This window comes from Gastrolobium bilobum, unplaced genomic scaffold (genome assembly GCF_033153095.1).
Source record: "Gastrolobium bilobum isolate Gb01-03AN ecotype WA unplaced genomic scaffold, APGP_CSIRO_Gbil_v1 utg4229, whole genome shotgun sequence".
Taxonomy (NCBI): domain Eukaryota; kingdom Viridiplantae; phylum Streptophyta; class Magnoliopsida; order Fabales; family Fabaceae; genus Gastrolobium; species Gastrolobium bilobum.
Window position 1 is genome coordinate 157061 of NW_026898412.1, and position 16140 is coordinate 173200.

Below are 16140 nucleotides of genomic sequence, written 5' to 3' on the forward strand. Positions count from 1 at the left end.
TTATTTTGAAATTATTTAAGGAAAATAACTTAACAACTATTATTATTTTTTAGTATTTGACCAAAGTATTATCGTTGGCTCCATTTTGAAACTAACATTTTGGAGATGAAAATATAGTGTGGATTATCTTTGCCTCGCAATGAAAATACCTTAGTGTTGTTAGTTCCCTGTAAGAAATACATTCAGAGATAGAATAAGAAGAAGACAAAGGCGTTAGTGTTAGGGTTTGATGAAAAAACAAATATATTTTTAAAGTATACATATATATTGTAGTAGTCATAAAAACTATTCAAAAAATTTAAAAAATTTATATAAAGTCTAGCAGTCAAAACCTGCCACTTAATATAAATTAACAAAAAAAAAAAAAATTGGAAGGTGGCGTTCACAAAAAAATGCCAGAATTCATATATTTTTGGGGGATTTTATTGACCTCCAATAAATAACCTTCACAAATCACATTATATTTTTGTAATGTTAAGTGGTGACATTTAAAGCCTTGAGTATTTTTTTTATAGTAATATATTGGCTCCAATAAACATAAACAAAAATATATGAATAACATATGTAGGTGAACACAAAACAGAGTTACGCATAAGACATAACCTCAAAAAATAGAGAATTAAAAAAAAGAGAGTAGTAAACATTGATATACAGATGCAGAGAATTAGATTATTTTCTCCTTTTTCTCAACGAGAAATATCATTATGCTAAACCTAAAAGGACCCATGCATTATAGTCATCTAAACGTACTGGGCAATCCAATTCCTGACCTCTTTTATATCAAGTAGCAATCTTCTTGATAACCTACTTTTCGTATTTTGTCTTACCTCCAATTCCTCGCGTTGTATGATTACATAGGAGTTTCTACAAAAGCCGGCTATGCTATTTAAAGACCCGTGAACATACTAGTTATAGATTAAGAGTATGTTTGAATCTCATTTTTTTTTAAATTAAAAGCTACTATTTAAGCTAAAGTTAAAAAAAAAAAAAAATTACTTGGTGATTATATAAAATTTTTAGTTTAAAATTTACTTAAACACACATATTTCAAGAGAAATCTCTATCTCTATAACTCTTCGTTTAAAAAAAAAAAACACATAATTCAAAAAACAGTTAATAAAAGCTTAAAAAAAAAATTCCTCCTAAAATTTTTTGACTTTTTTTTTCATTATATATATAAAAAATTCATTATAAGAGTTTTTCTCAAAAATTATTTAACTTAACTTCTGCTTATAAAAAGAAAAAAAATTAAAAATAAAAGAATCCAAACAGGGACTAACGATATAGAACAGTTGACAACTGCTATTATCAAGACACTAATTAGATCTTAACCAGTGCCATAAACGAAATGCTTTGTAAGGTATAAGCCATCCGAGCTTTTTCATCGAGTACTGTAATGTTAAGATCCTTTTACAAATACATGTGTACATTCATCTAGCCTATAAATTATCATCTTGATTGCGATACATTAACATTAAATGCCCAATGAACCATATGTAAAAATTACATGACCGTTGAACATTAATTTTAATTCTTTTTTTTTTTTGGGGCACCCCAGTCCCCAGGACACTTAAAAAGGGGAAAAAAGAAACTCATACAAAGCAATGTGATGGTCTCATCATTTCATTGAAAATAAAAGCATTGGAAACTGGCATCCTGGTTAGTGCCTGGGGAAAGCATATGCTAGTGATTAGAGCTCGTGTTAACATCTTCTAAGCTTCGCCTCCTCTTTTTTCCCTCTCCATGTCTTGACCGCCTAGGTGCCTCATCCTCACTTTCACTATCGTCATTCCTGGAGTTGTTCACAGCAGGATACTGATCATCCTGGTGCCCCTTGTATCCTTGCTGATACTGCATGTCATCATCAGGTCCACCACTTTGACTAAGCATGTCTTGACTCTTACCCTGCTCTGATCCTGAACCGAACCTATCATTCCGATCATTAGTTCTTTGATCTCTCTTGACAACACGGTTCGCAATCTGAGGTGGGGGAGGTGGTGGTGGAAACATAGGAGGCATATTAAGTGGCCTACCTCCTCTTGGTAGATTTGTCCCAGCAACCCCCATCCCTCCCATAAAGGGAGCACGTCCAGGATTCATCATCATCCCAAACCCACCACCCGGAAACATCCCAGGTTGTGAGGGTCGCCCACGAAACATCATGTGTGCTGGGGGGCCTGCAAATTCACCAGCGAACCTTGGACCATAGGGAGCAAAAGCTCGGGGTCCTACACCAAAAAGATCTGGCATACCAAAACCATCAGGTGCAACAGGCCCATAGGATAATCCATCACCCATCATTACAGGGTTAAAACCTTGCATTCCAGGGATGGGTCTGGCTCCACGCCCAAGAGGCATGTGAGGCGGCCACATCATACCTCTGCCCCTACCTCTGCCTTGACCAGCTGGTCCTACAACGTGACCAAAGCTCTCCTCCTCTTCATCACTTTCTTCCTCTTCCTCTTCTTCATTGTCTTCAAATGGGACAATATCTGGATTTTCTCCTCCATTATCTGGATCCACTCCCTTTGCTTTCTCTTCTTCTCGTTTAGACTCTGCTGCAAGTGAGATAGCCTGTAAGTATGAGAAAGAAAGCCGAGATTAATCCAATTCTTATAAAAATTATAGTTCAATACTGCAGTTTATATTTCCCAAATACATTCATTAACTCTTAACAGATTAATATACTCAACAAATAACCAAATATTTCAAAGCTCAAGCTGTTGATTTTAGCATGTTTGAGCACGACCGATTCTTCCCCCACACATAGGGACCCCAGAAATGCTATACGCTGGTAAAATGATAAAAGTAAAATGAAACACTAAACATAAGATACTTGAAGATAAACATTAAACAAGAAGTCATGTAGAATGCTCAGGAGATGGTATCTATACGTTCAAGCTGTAAAAGATATGTATGATGGGGCAAGGACTTGTGCGCAAACTCACGATGTAAAAGAAGATTTTCCTATAATGAGAGGTTTGCACCAAAGTTTAACTATTGAGTCCATGCATATTTTACCTTGGTATATGGGATGTATTGACTAGGCAACAGGCATATCAAACAGTCAGTATGAGTTGAGAGGAGTAAATTATAAACTTAAGTTGTGTCATTACAAGATTATTATAATGAGATTAGGATTTTTTTGTTAGTTAAGTAAGCAGATACTTTTAGGGCATCCAACGTAGAGGGTATAAATATATATGTCTTAAATTTGAATAAATAAACATAAGTGTTAGTAAGCGTTTCAATTATGTTATATTATAGTACTCTATAAGTCCCTATAGTTTAACTGAATTTTCAGATAAGTTCATACAGTTTAAAAGCTTTTAAACGGGAACCTTTTAAATAAGTCCCATGGTTTAACTACGTTTTCAAGTAGGTCCCCACTAATTCTTATTTTATAATTAAGTCCATAAAATAGCTGTCAGCTAGTAAGGACCCATTTAAAAAAATTTACAAGTATATGGACCCAGCTAAAAACTTCTAAATTATTGAGACCTATTTGAAAATTAAGTAAAACTACGAGAACCTACAGAGTAATTTAACCTTTTAATTATTCAGAGTCCGTTTAGTGAATTTCTTCTAGATTTTACCCTCTTTAATCTTTTCCCTTTTTTTGACTTCTATCTAATCCCAAAAATTTCAAAACTGATGATTATAGAAGAAAAGACTTCAACATTTGATCCACGCGTACTCTGAGAAAGGAAGCTCTTGACTATGATGTTATGCTACCATACATTGTCACTAAGGCCAAGATTAGTATTTCAACTTCCGAGGGTAGAACAATATCCAAGAGATTAGCTAGTTATTACGGAGGTCCAGGATAATGCCCTTGACCTAGCACACAGAATTATTAGGATCCAAGTTCTTGTTTCCCTAAACTTCCATACAAAAGGTTCTCCATAGATTTCTGAATTACAAGGTTGCACACTCATACTACATAAAGATACTGTTAGGGACCCATTTGCAAGGTATGGGACTTGGAGTCCCCATTGGTTATATGGGCAACTAATGTGGGATTTATAAGGCCTTGGGCACTCCCACCCTTCGAGCTAGCTTTTGGGGTGGTGCATCTCAAAGTTCTTATAAAATGTTATCAGAGCCTTCCACTATGTCTCCCGGTTGCAATCGAGGGGCGCGGGTGGTGACGCCGGCATTGCAGTGTTCGTCCGGGGCTAGTAAAAGACTAGTGCAAAGACAGCCCGCATGGGCGCCGGGACTACGGAGCGTGGTGGAATGTTAGGGACCCATTTACAAGGTCTGGGACTTAGAGTCCCACATTGGTTGTATGGGCAACTAATGTGGGGTTTATAAAGCCTTGGGCACTCCCACCCTTTGAGCTAGCTTTTGGGATGGTGCATCTCAAGGTTCTTATCAGATACCTATGAGCTTTTATTTTTCATTAGTCAAGTCTCTTTAGTGGACTCATTAAGCCTGGTTCAAAGATGCTGCTGCAACACTAGCATGTTGTCGAAGCTGTCAGCCTTAAATGGTGAGGGGGGAGAGAGAATATGAAATTAAATGATGATGCTATCATGTGTCTTTCGAAGGACGTTTAACTAGATAAGATTATTGATACCAACCTAATAGTCATGTTTTAGAAGTTTCTTAGAAGATAAGTTCCATAAATATCGGGGGGATACAAATCCAGAGTTGCGTTAATTTCTCACAGTAAGACACCAAACCATTTAGTTTTTCTCCATTTTTACATCATGAACCTATCTCTTTAACAGTTTCTATTCACAAAAACAAGATGATGACTAAAAGGAGAACATACCATAAGTTCACTGTCTGGCTCAAGATAAAGCAAGGATGCCAACTGCTCACCAATAGAGGGCTCCAGCTCCTGACAATCTCTACTTATCTGCAATTACATACACAAACAGAATATTTAGTAATTGTCATGAACCAACTCTCCCAAAAGCTTCTTAAGCTGTCAACCATGCCCAGGCCAATCAAAACATTGTTCTAGAATTCAACTTCTACTTAGAAGAACGGGATAGCAAGGACCACTTGATAATAAAGACTTTGATATCATTTCATGAACCAACTCTCGCAAAAGACTAAGTTATTAGGTGAAGGTTCATAGTTTTATAACTAACAGTGTTCATACTCCAATCTGACTTTTAAATAACGAACAGAAGCATCATACAAGTTAAAGAGTGAATTCGATGTACAATTTGGTAAATAAACATAATAAAGGAACAAGTTGAACGACCAATAGATATACACTTAAGATCTATGAGAGTACACCAATAGATATATATTGAAGATCTATGAGAGTACAAGTGGCTCAACCATTTGAAAATATATCTCATTTTCTCTATACAGAACACAACATCTATACATAAATGAAACTTGATCCTTGAGCAGCCATAAATTCAGGACAAAAATGGTTTGTTCCTGGTCTTGTCATCTACATATCAATATATTCTGCAATATGGCACCATAAAGATCTAACCTAAAGATTAAGGGGAATACTTTTCTCCTTTAACATAAGAGAAGAATTATCTTCTACTGAGACAAAAAAGTGGGGCCAGCAATTAAAAATAAAATAAAAACAAAAATTTGACACGGAAGTCGATGTATGTGTAGGAATGAAATCTTCTCTTGTGTGAAAGAAGAAAAGCATTTCCCAAAGATTAATACCTAAATTTAGTTTCCACAATCAGCATAAATCCACAATGAGGAGCTAGAAATCAACATTATGTCCCATAATTACGAAGCTGTTACGGACATAAATACAATGGAACCTAGCACTTGAAAAGTTATACCAGAAGGCAGAAGCTAAGGCAATCAGTGGGATTAGTTGAAAGCTTTGATTAGGAGCTAGATTAGTTAGTTAATAGGAGCAGTTAGTTAGTAGGGGGCATGTCGGCATGTCACAGAAGTTCAATTGCATGTATATAAGGGGGTATGCCCTTCTATTAGTAGTTTTTGACAATTTAAAGATTGGCTGAGAATTTTCTGAGAAAGGGGAGTGTCCCTTGTGCTTTTGTTTTTTCTATTAATAAAGCCTCTCTTATTCTCTTTTCCTATCAATCTGTAAAATTCCTCTCTCTTCATACTGTTCTTCATCTCTATCAAACTAGAATCATAGCAGAAGCTGGTTGATTTTGATGACTGACAGTTGTGGCCAAATATATACCAACTCTCACTTGTTACATGCCAAGCAGTTAATAATGATATCCTAGAAATGGTCAACAGTGACAAAAGACTGCACCTGTTTATATGTTATGATTATGTAGACATAGGATTCCCTACTAAGTGGTGATGCAGAATGGCTACCCTAAAGAACCGCAGTAGCAAAAGATAAAACATTAACCAAGAAAGTATGGCAAAATTCAAAGTATAGCTTTGGGGATGGTGAATCCAACTAACATTTTTATAAGGATCACATCAACAGTCAGATGGATCCAATCCTTGCTATATTCAAGAAAGAAGTAAGTGACTTCAAAACACAATTTTCTCTGTTTAAGAACCCCACACACACACACACACACACACACACAAAAAGTGTAGCAAGTCGAGTAAAGCAAGAAAACAACTCTTATTAACCTTAAAATTAGATCATAGAAATGGAAAAGATAATACCTTCACTGGTAAGTTCTCATTGTATGGATTCCTTAAATGACGAGTTTTGTGGAATGACAGTTCACATAACTGCAAATAAGAAATACAATTAGAAAGATTATTTAATGTGCAGAAAAATTCCACATACCATTACACAGTTTCCAATACCAGTGCATGAACAAATTTCTCCCAGTTACATACAAGAGCATTAATAATGCCAACTCTAGTAAAAGAAATATTATATCATTGCTTAGTTAGACAGTTAAAAGGGCCGGCTTGGCTCAGCGGTAAGCTTGCTTGCCGTGGTGTGTCAGGTCGCGGGTTCGAATCAGCCTCTCTGCAAAAGGCAGGGGAAAGACTGGCTAGAGTATTCCCTTCCCCAGACACTCACGAAGTGGGTATTTGAACTGGGTCGGCCTTAGTTAGACAGTTGCATGGGTTCTGAGTCATCTGGAAAAAAAAATCTTTTGCAACTTTTTAAAAAAGAAATACAAAAGCTGAATCCCTCCAAAATAACTATTACGATCTAGTTGCAAGGTATGGGATTTGGAGTCCCACATCTGAAACATAATGTTTTGGTGTGGGGTTTATATGGACTTTGGGTTTTCCTACTTTACAAGTTAGTTTTTGGGATGAAACTCTCTCATGGTTTGTACCAGTTGGTATCAGAGCTTTCACTATGTCTCACTAGTTGCAATCGAGCGGAGTGACTGGTGACGTTTACATTGCAATGTTCGCCCAAAGCTAGTAAAAAACTAATGCCGAGTTAGGCCGCATGGGCGCTAGGGCTGTGGAGCGTTGTAAGATGTTACAATCTAGTTGCAAGTTATTGGACTTGGAGTCCCACATTGGAAACATAGGGTTCTCATATGAGGTTCGTATGGACTTTGAGCTCTTCTACTTTACAAGCTAGCTTTCGGAGTGAGGCTCTCCTATGGTTCGTATCAATAACCAACACCAAACTTCCCTTTCTTCTTTTTGGATGAAGGGCATTACTCACTATTATCAAAGTTGGGAACTACTTGAAAATGTGAAAAGCAGCATCATGAGAAGGGTACAATACCCAATGTTGGATATATATATATATAAAAACCATTAATTTAGCCTCATCCATCAGCTTAAGCTTTTGGATTGAATTAGTTCTTGACATGGTATCAGAGTCTTGGTGTCACGGGTTCAATCCTCACTGCCCCCCATTTAATTAATAATTAATTAAGTCTTGTGGAGTTTCTTAGCACGAGTAGGTGGGCTTATGCATTATCCACCCTTCAAGTCCAGTGGACTTTCGTGTAGGGGGAGGTGTTAGATATATACAAAAACCATTAATGTAGCCTCATCCATCAGCTTAAGCTTTTGGGCTGAATTGGTTCTTTACACCCAATATTATATTTCTTTTTTAATTCCAGTGAACCACATGTCACTTATTATATATGGACCTCTATGGGGCACAAAAAGAGAAGAAACAAAAAAACTAAATGAAGAAAAAGAAATAAAGGGAATACACCAGATTCCATGACATTTTCACATAGAGAAATTATAAATGTCTAATTAGGTCACCAAGAGAGAAGGTAAGAGAGAATGATGCAGTGATATGTGTGTGCAGGTGCAAGTTGATGGAAGAGTTTTTATACCTTCAACCATTTAACAGAGAAATTCCGCCCATAATGTGCAGTTCCATGAGCATATTTCCAGTTACCCCCGGTAACAGAACCACCAATTCTGGATGTCATCTTTGCACAACCCTGCCAAAATACTTCAGGTTCAGCGGCTTGGCCACAACCAAAGAAAAGCCATCCAAGGGATCTTTCTCATTAGAAAAAATAAATAAATTAAGCCTTCAAATCATAAAGTCAAAAATGATAACTGCAGACGGGCAGTGTTTGATTATCTTAGCCAAACATGAGTTAATACATGATTGAAGTAACCTATTAGGTACCCATAATGCAGATTTGAAAATTATATTCCTATCTCTCTTGTAGAATTAAGTTATCAGCAAAAGACCATTTAACAAGCAAGCAACAACACATAATTAGTTGAGTTGATGCATTTCTTCATGCCTAAAACATCAATTTTGAATATCACAACAAAATCAAAGAAGAAGCATCAAGTATCACTCCATTTCTCTGACTAAACCATTATGATTAACATATCTCGGGCAATTAAAAGGTAAGTTTAGCTAGTTAATTACTTCTAATGCTTATAAGTTATATGGAATTGTTATGAGAAGCTTCCATTAAAAAAAAAAAAAATTGAACACTGCTACATAAACATGTGTGGTTAATTAAACTACTAAAAGAGCTGTGTTTTGTGTTTTGTGTTTTGTCCTTCATTGTAAGCTAAGTAAAATACTCAGGATTTATAGAGAAAATATTGAAAGTGTTAACAGCTTTTAAAATTAATCATGTATCTCCTTCAAAAAGTCTCCAAATCAACTTTCATGGAAGTACCTTACACTAAGAGGCTACGTCAAAAAATTTAAATGGAGTCAAAGAAAGGTAACATCGTCTAATCATGATATTAAATATGAAATGTCAGATTATTTTAAGTAGTTAGTAGCTGAGAAAACTTATTAATGCTAACATTGGCAAGGGGTTTCTTAGCCCAGAGTTGGACCTATAGTAAGTGTGAGAAGTATTCAAAATAGGTTGATAAGAAGTCCAACAACGTTAAATTAACTTATGTAATTGTTATAGTCAGACTATATACTAGAGCCTCTACTGTGCTATTAAAACACAGATTTAAACATTTGCCTTTTATTTCCATGTTATTCAACATGGTATCAAAGCGATACCATCCTCTATGACCTGTCCCGTCACTTTCTGTTTCCAAGTACCCAAAATTTCTTTGTTTACTTTTCTCTCATCAATTTCTTTTGCTGCATATCAACAACAGTACTGGTCATCGTCTGCCACCTCTCCAGTGAGCCTCAGCCACAAGCATCTGCCGGCCGCCACACCAGAAAACATTCCGGCAACTTTTTCAGAAATCGGAAAAAATTTCCATCAACTCTTCCAATCGGTGACCATTGGGTCCGGAGTGTCTCCTCAAGTTCAATAGATCCCCGGTGGATCCACAGCCATTCAGCCAGCCACGTGTCCACACTCGCCACATCTTTTCATTGTACGTCGTCTTCTCCTACAATAGGAAAAATTTTTGAGCGAGTTTTCCAGCTAGTAACCAACAGATATGGAACGCGCAAGCAACAAGTTCATCCGTCCAAGACCCAAGTCCAAATGACGAGCCCTCACGTGGGGTTTTTGTTCCACGAAGACTTAGAGTTGACTATTTTTAGTCCCACTAACCAGATATGGGCTTTTCCAATTATGTGACTAACTCTAGGATTTTCAAATTGTGTGCCCTCTACTTCTGGCCTTTTTCCGACATTCAGCACCTTTTCTGGCATATTCAAGCTTTCTCTAAGCCGTAACCACAGTCGCCATGCTAGTCCCAACCTCCTCTCTCCAAGTCTACTCCTTTCCTCCCCCACCCATTTTACGATTGTGGCCATCCAGCCCTTTTCGCTGTTGTAGAGGCCTTTCAGGATAGGTCCAACAATTTCCACTGTTATCAAGTCCTTCTCATGTTCATCGAATCTTCCTCTTCTCTTGTCCAGCAAGCCTACACTCTTCTCTCATCATATCTAACCCTTCATGTTATTGTTTGTCTCTGTAAAGAACCAATTCAACCCAAAAGTTTAAGCTGATGAGTAAGATTACATTAGTAATTTTATATATCTCTAACACGCCCCCTCACAAGAAAGCCCATTGGGCTTGAAATGTGGATATTGCACAGGCTCAATTTTTTTATTTACCTAGTGCTTATTTTAATTCCACTCAAAAGTGGGGGGCTACGAGGATCGACCAATTACCAACCAATGTGGGACTCATCACACTTGAATAACCCAACAATCACTTTCCCAATGCCAACATATCATTGAGGGGGAGAAATTTGGAAGTTGCACTCTATCCCCATCGGAATTTCGCCCAAGCTACAAAACGACCTTGTCAGACTTTGTTCTAGATGTGCTTTGGTTGGGTCTGCTAAGTTTTCGTGTGGTTGGTGCTTCCAAGCGCTGTTATTGATGAACTTGGAGAAATTATAACCTTTGATGTGAATACTTGCTTAGTGGGACATTTTCGTTGATGGTCATTCCAGACAATTTTTGTAAAGAACCAATTGAACCCAAAATCTTAAGGTGTTGGGTAAGGTCTTTTTTAATGGTTTATATTATTCTCTAACACGCCCCCTCACGCAAGAGCCATTTGGACTTGAAGCGTGGATATTAAACAGGCCCAATTTTTGGTTTACTTTGTGCTTATTTTAATTCCACTAGAAAGTGGGGGCGGTAAGAATCGAACTCGTGACTTTATGGTCACTGAAGCTCTGATACCATGTAAAGAACCAATTCAACCCAAAACCTTAAGGTGTTGGGTGAGGGCTTTTTTAATGATTTATATTATTCTCTAACAAATTTGTTCTTCCTTGGTTATGCAATATTTCAACCAGTTCTTCAGGCTGATAATCATTCAAGTCATTTTCCTTCTAGCAATTTTCATCTATCTTTCGTCTCCAGCATCCTTGAGTTGACTTCACAGTGATGTTTTGTGGAGCCCAAATATATCATTGGGTTAATTTTTTATTTGGAAGGGTTCATTTGTAACAAGCTTAAAGCTTAGTAAACTTTAGCTTGAGGAGGAGCGTAAATAACTTGATAAGAAGTATCACATCAATCTTATGTAATTGTTATAATCAGACTAAATAATAGAGCCTCCTTCGTGCTATTGAAAACACACTGATTTAAACATTTTCCTCTCATTTCTTTGTTATTCTACAATAAGCCCCCAAGAATCATATCTATTGGTTAGTTTCCCACCTTAGTGTTCAAATAAAATTAATCTAGAGCCATGCTACATTTTAAAGGGTGCTGAATATTTTCATTTCCATGGTCAATTGGACACTAAAGATCCTCGTCCTAAATACACTAAATTCAACAACCTAGTCATGTGGGAAGCAAAATACAAAAGATACCTGGAAATGTCTAGTACGGTTGACTGAGAATATCAATATCACATTTTCCACAGAGTCAAATGCTTCATTTAGTTTGGACTCATTGCTCCTTTGAGTTGCCCATACTCCTTGTTGTACAGATAACTCCAAATTTTCACGATTGCAACTTTTAACAATAAAATACCTAGGTGGGTTTTTAGTGGAGAAGTACATTAGTGTAATTCATATAGGTAAGAAGATAAGGATTCAACTAAAGCAATACTTTAGGATAAATACTAAAAACCTGAAACACAAAACGCCTCATGAAAACTTATCCAACTTTTAAATTCAGAACCAGCTCATAATGTATTTATTAATCTCATATTCGGTAAATGGGCACTTGATTAGAATCATGCAGCAGGTAAACACTAATCCACATTCTAGTCACACAGGATCAACACCATAATTTTATTTGTGCCAGTAATAGAAGACAACTTGATAACAATTAACAAAACCAGAGAATATATGATAATAACATAAAAAGAATTATGATAACAAAGTTATAAACCTCCTTCGACATTTTTTTTTCCTTTTAATATGTCAACGTTTTTTATATAAAAAATTTCTTCTCACTTCTAATTCTTCAAATTTATTTTTCTTTTTTTACAGAACGGACTGCAAATAATAGCCTGACAAGTTTTCACAGAAAGTAGTGAAGAACTTGATGCTTAGCATGTTCAGGAATTATGTTTACAGGATGAATAAGAAGCCAGAATGAGGACTTTGCATAGTTCAGCCAATTAAGTTTAAATGCTTCAAAGTCAATATGTGGTAAAAGAATTCAAGAAATCAACTAAACTGGATATGTTTGTACAGCCAATATCGTACAACATGAAATATATGTGTTGACTGCCAAGGAGAAACTAACTACATAAGCCAAATGTTGGTATAATCTGCCGAACAAAAAATACTTCAATATGTACCTTGCTTATAGTATCTATGTAACTGTAAGCACACTCATAACGGATTTCACCTAGCCCAATTAAACTAAAAGACTCTGAACACACACCTAGATATTCCTTGAGGTAAAGGGATTGCAGTTCTATTGGCTTGATTGGGCTGGCTATTAGCAAGATTTTGCATTTGGCTCTGGCTGACCTGCTGCTGAGACTGTTGAACTTGTTGCTGCTGCTGGACATTTCCTGACTCTGCTGCCAATGGTTTTCCAGCCACACCTTGGTTTGTAGAATTAATTCCTTGAGGAAACTGAGATTTTTCAACTTGTTGAGTATAGCTAGCACCCCTTTGTTGGAAAAATTTGTTAGAGGTGTTATAATTGTAAGAATATAAATGTTGGATCTTTTGAAGGACCTCTTCAACAGGAGGTGGAGGGCCCAGAGATTTTGCATGCCTATATCGGCAATCAGGCCCATTAGGACAAAATCCTAACTTGTACCTGCAGGTGCAGAAATATTAAAATCATAAACATACAATTTGGTAATCGAATCTTAATTGAAGAAGTTAAAGTCAGACAAATTGAACTAATCGGACATAGAATGAAAACATTTTTCTTTGACAGAAGAAGAAAACTGTCTATAGAAGAGTGGCATAAAAAATAAATAAGTGAAACAACAGCATAATAGCGAATCTTCCTAGACAACACTGGAAAGCAAAAAGACGACAGGATACATAATCCAAGCACATCAAACCAATAAATCTTTCCAATCTCTTTGAGCATCCATTAAAAAAAAGGCAGCTCCCTGTAAAACTTCACTAACAGAACATAATGATGCCAAGAAGTAATGCTATGTCAATAAGAAATAAGGCAGAAACGTCTTTGCAAAAACTCATTCCCTCCAGTGAAATGCATCAAAGCCCAAACTATCACACACTAAGCACAACTCCATAGAATCTTACCCATCTTTCTTTTCCCAAAACCCCTGAAATGAGTCATGAAGCTCCTCCAACTGTTATGGGCCAACCCACTGCTCAGAAAATATGCCAAAGATATCATTCCAAACAGTCCAGCAGCTAGAATGTAATGCATAATGAAAGTAGAAACTAGAAAGTCACACTAGAACAAATATGTTCAATCAAGAAAAAAGAACAAAAGTCCTGAAAATTTGATCTCTTTGCACATTCACTATTTTTCAAGACTATATAGATCAGCCCAAACTTATAAAAATATCAGACATTAACAATATCAACACCTTTCATAAATTATCACAATCACCTGCCTCTACTTATGATCTATCGACATGGGGAGCTGAAAACAAACTTGAATCCTGAATTATGGACAAAGACAAAGTTCTAATTAAATATTGACATAACTCCCAGAAAGCTCATTGCTCAATTGTCACTGACCCCAATTCCGAAGATTGGGGTGTGATGATGATGCTAGGGTGTCAGAATAATGTCGGATGTGATTATCCCCCAGTCCACCTTTCCCCTCCCTTACTCAATTGCTCTCACCTTCTATGTAACCCCAAAAAAAGGGCGAAAAACTACAAAAACAAAACATAGCTCTACATGTCTAAGGTTATTAAGTAACTTCTATTATCTATTCATGAATCACCATCTTACATTCTTAGTTCCTTGTTTCTCTGTTGGCTAAAAATATTTTATCAGAAAGTCACTTCAAAGTGCAATACTAAATAAAGAATGACAAAGCACATTAGAGGTTAAGACCTGGTTTGGACGATCCAATTACAACATATAAAACACTTTTATCTCGAAAATCAATTAATTGTTATCAAACAGAGAATTGTGATGTTTAGCTAGTGATCCAGTTGAAAAGAATCTGTAAAGAAGGTAGACAAAATGAAAGGAAATAAAAGGTGACTATACTAAGCCCGATCAGCATGTTCAACACAATATATAATGAACAATTCTTTGATAACTGTAAAGAATCATTTCAACCCAAAAGCTTAAGCTGTTGGGTAAGACTACATTAATGATTTTATATATCTCTAACACGCCCCCTCACACGAGAGCCCACTGGACATGAAGGGTGGACAATGCACAGGCCCACCTACCTGAGCTAAGAAATTCCGCAAGAGAAAGTGGGGGGCAGTAAGGATCGAACCAGTGATACCGAGGCTCTGATGTCAAATAAAGAACCAATTCAACCCAACAGCTTAAGCTTTTGGGTGAGAGCTTTTCTAGTGATTTATATTATTCTAACAATAACTATGACAATCCTAAGCGCCCAAATAGTGGATGTACAGTTATCATTTCACCATACAGACCCCATGGAGACTATACATCATTTTTTCATTTTTTAGTTTGTAAAAATGCAAGGATAAGACTGCATATAATCAACCTTCACCCTAAGTCAGGGAGTCTTATGCACCGGGGTTTTCCCTTTTACAACATTGTTCTTTCTCTTGGAGCCCCACTACTATAACTTAACTATTTCTTAACCAGCAAAACTAAAAACATGATTTGATCTAACATCCAATATTTTGCCATCATTTCATCTAGTCAAATAAATGGTCCTACTGTATAAAACAGGCAATTTGTAATTGTGCACAGTAACATCATTCTTGAATTTTTGGTTAGCCTATACATGGGGAGACAGAAAGTCTTTAAGCCAAACAACTAGAGAGCATGGAGTCCTATATCCCAGAAGCGATAACCTTGACCAAGGTACTTAAATCGAGATTTTACATAAAATTGAAAGGAGATAAAAAATCGTAAAACATAAAAAATAGTAAAAGACGTAAAGTAAAGTTTGGAATATTGGTAAAATCTTTTTGATGAAAAAAATCGTAAAAACATAAAATCATAGTGATAATTCGAGCCTTCGCACCAAACACTAATCCCACACCAGTCCAATTAACAGACTCATCACACCTAACCAAAACTCGCAATCAAACAAGAAACAGCGCTCACACACATCCTTCAATCACACACAAAAACTCAATTTCAGCAGCAAAAAACGAAAAGGCTAAGAATCAATCATCACACCCTAAATTGGGAACACACGTATACATACATGTTACACTCCTTGATATCTTCATTGGTGTGCTTGTACACGCAATCCTGCTCGCGGCACTCACCATACAGCCTGAAAAACCGGCACACTGGCATCCGCGCCTTATCGTACTGGTGCAAGAACCCGCACGCGTCGCCCTTCATGCAGAGGCTGCGAAGCCAGTGCCGGCACACCGTCTGCCGGAAGCTCCGCCGCCCGGGAACGTTGCCGGCGGCAGGGTCTGCGGATGATGGAGCGTTGGCGGCTGCACCTCCACCGTTGGCTACGGCAGAAGCGGCCGCAGAGGAATCGTGCTGGATGAGAGGTCCGGAAGCGGTTGCAGCAGCGGCGGAGGAGGGTACGGCGGTGGCGGCGGCGGAGGGTACGGCGTCGAGGCCGCCCTCAAAATCGAAGTTGAGGACTCCCTCGGAATCCTCCATTTGAAGAGTGAGGTGAAATGAAAATGTGTAGATTAATTTGAATTTGAAGTTAATTAGGGATTTGAAGGAGAAATGTCAAATATGCATTTGGAGAGGAAGGAAGGCACTCACTGAGAAAACAGAAGACAGTCAAGACACTTTGTTAGTGTTTATGTTCCTAAA

At 37.1% G+C, this 16140-nt stretch overlaps 1 protein-coding gene across 2 annotated transcripts; it reads right to left on the reverse strand.

Moving 5' to 3' along the window:
• Positions 1–1379: 1379 nt before the first annotated feature.
• Positions 1380–16140, reverse strand: LOC133315993 (30-kDa cleavage and polyadenylation specificity factor 30). 2 transcript variants are annotated; one of them, XM_061517677.1, is made up of 7 exons: positions 15560–16140; positions 12632–13018; positions 11605–11767; positions 8208–8318; positions 6598–6666; positions 4781–4867; positions 1380–2574 (listed from the first exon to the last, which is right to left on the reverse strand). In XM_061517677.1, exons 1-7 carry the CDS (start codon positions 15976–15978, stop codon positions 1684–1686), a joined length of 2127 nt encoding a protein of 708 aa, XP_061373661.1. In that variant the 5' UTR covers positions 15979–16140; the 3' UTR covers positions 1380–1683. The 2 variants fall into 2 exon arrangements, with proteins under 2 accessions (XP_061373661.1, XP_061373662.1); XM_061517678.1 differs by having other exon boundaries at positions 2290–2558.

Excerpts from the sequence above, each read along its gene's own strand:
- LOC133315993 (XM_061517677.1), bottom strand. The coding sequence starts at position 15,978 with ATGGAGGATTCCGAGGGAGTCCTCAACTTCGATTTTGAGGGCGGCCTC. Across the intron at positions 13,019-15,559 it reads GATATCAAGGAGTGTAACAT|GTACAAGTTAGGATTTTGTC; the intron begins GTATGTATACGT and ends CTGCACCTGCAG. Across the intron at positions 2,575-4,780 it reads AGCCAGACAGTGAACTTATG|GCTATCTCACTTGCAGCAGA; the intron begins GTATGTTCTCCT and ends TCATACTTACAG.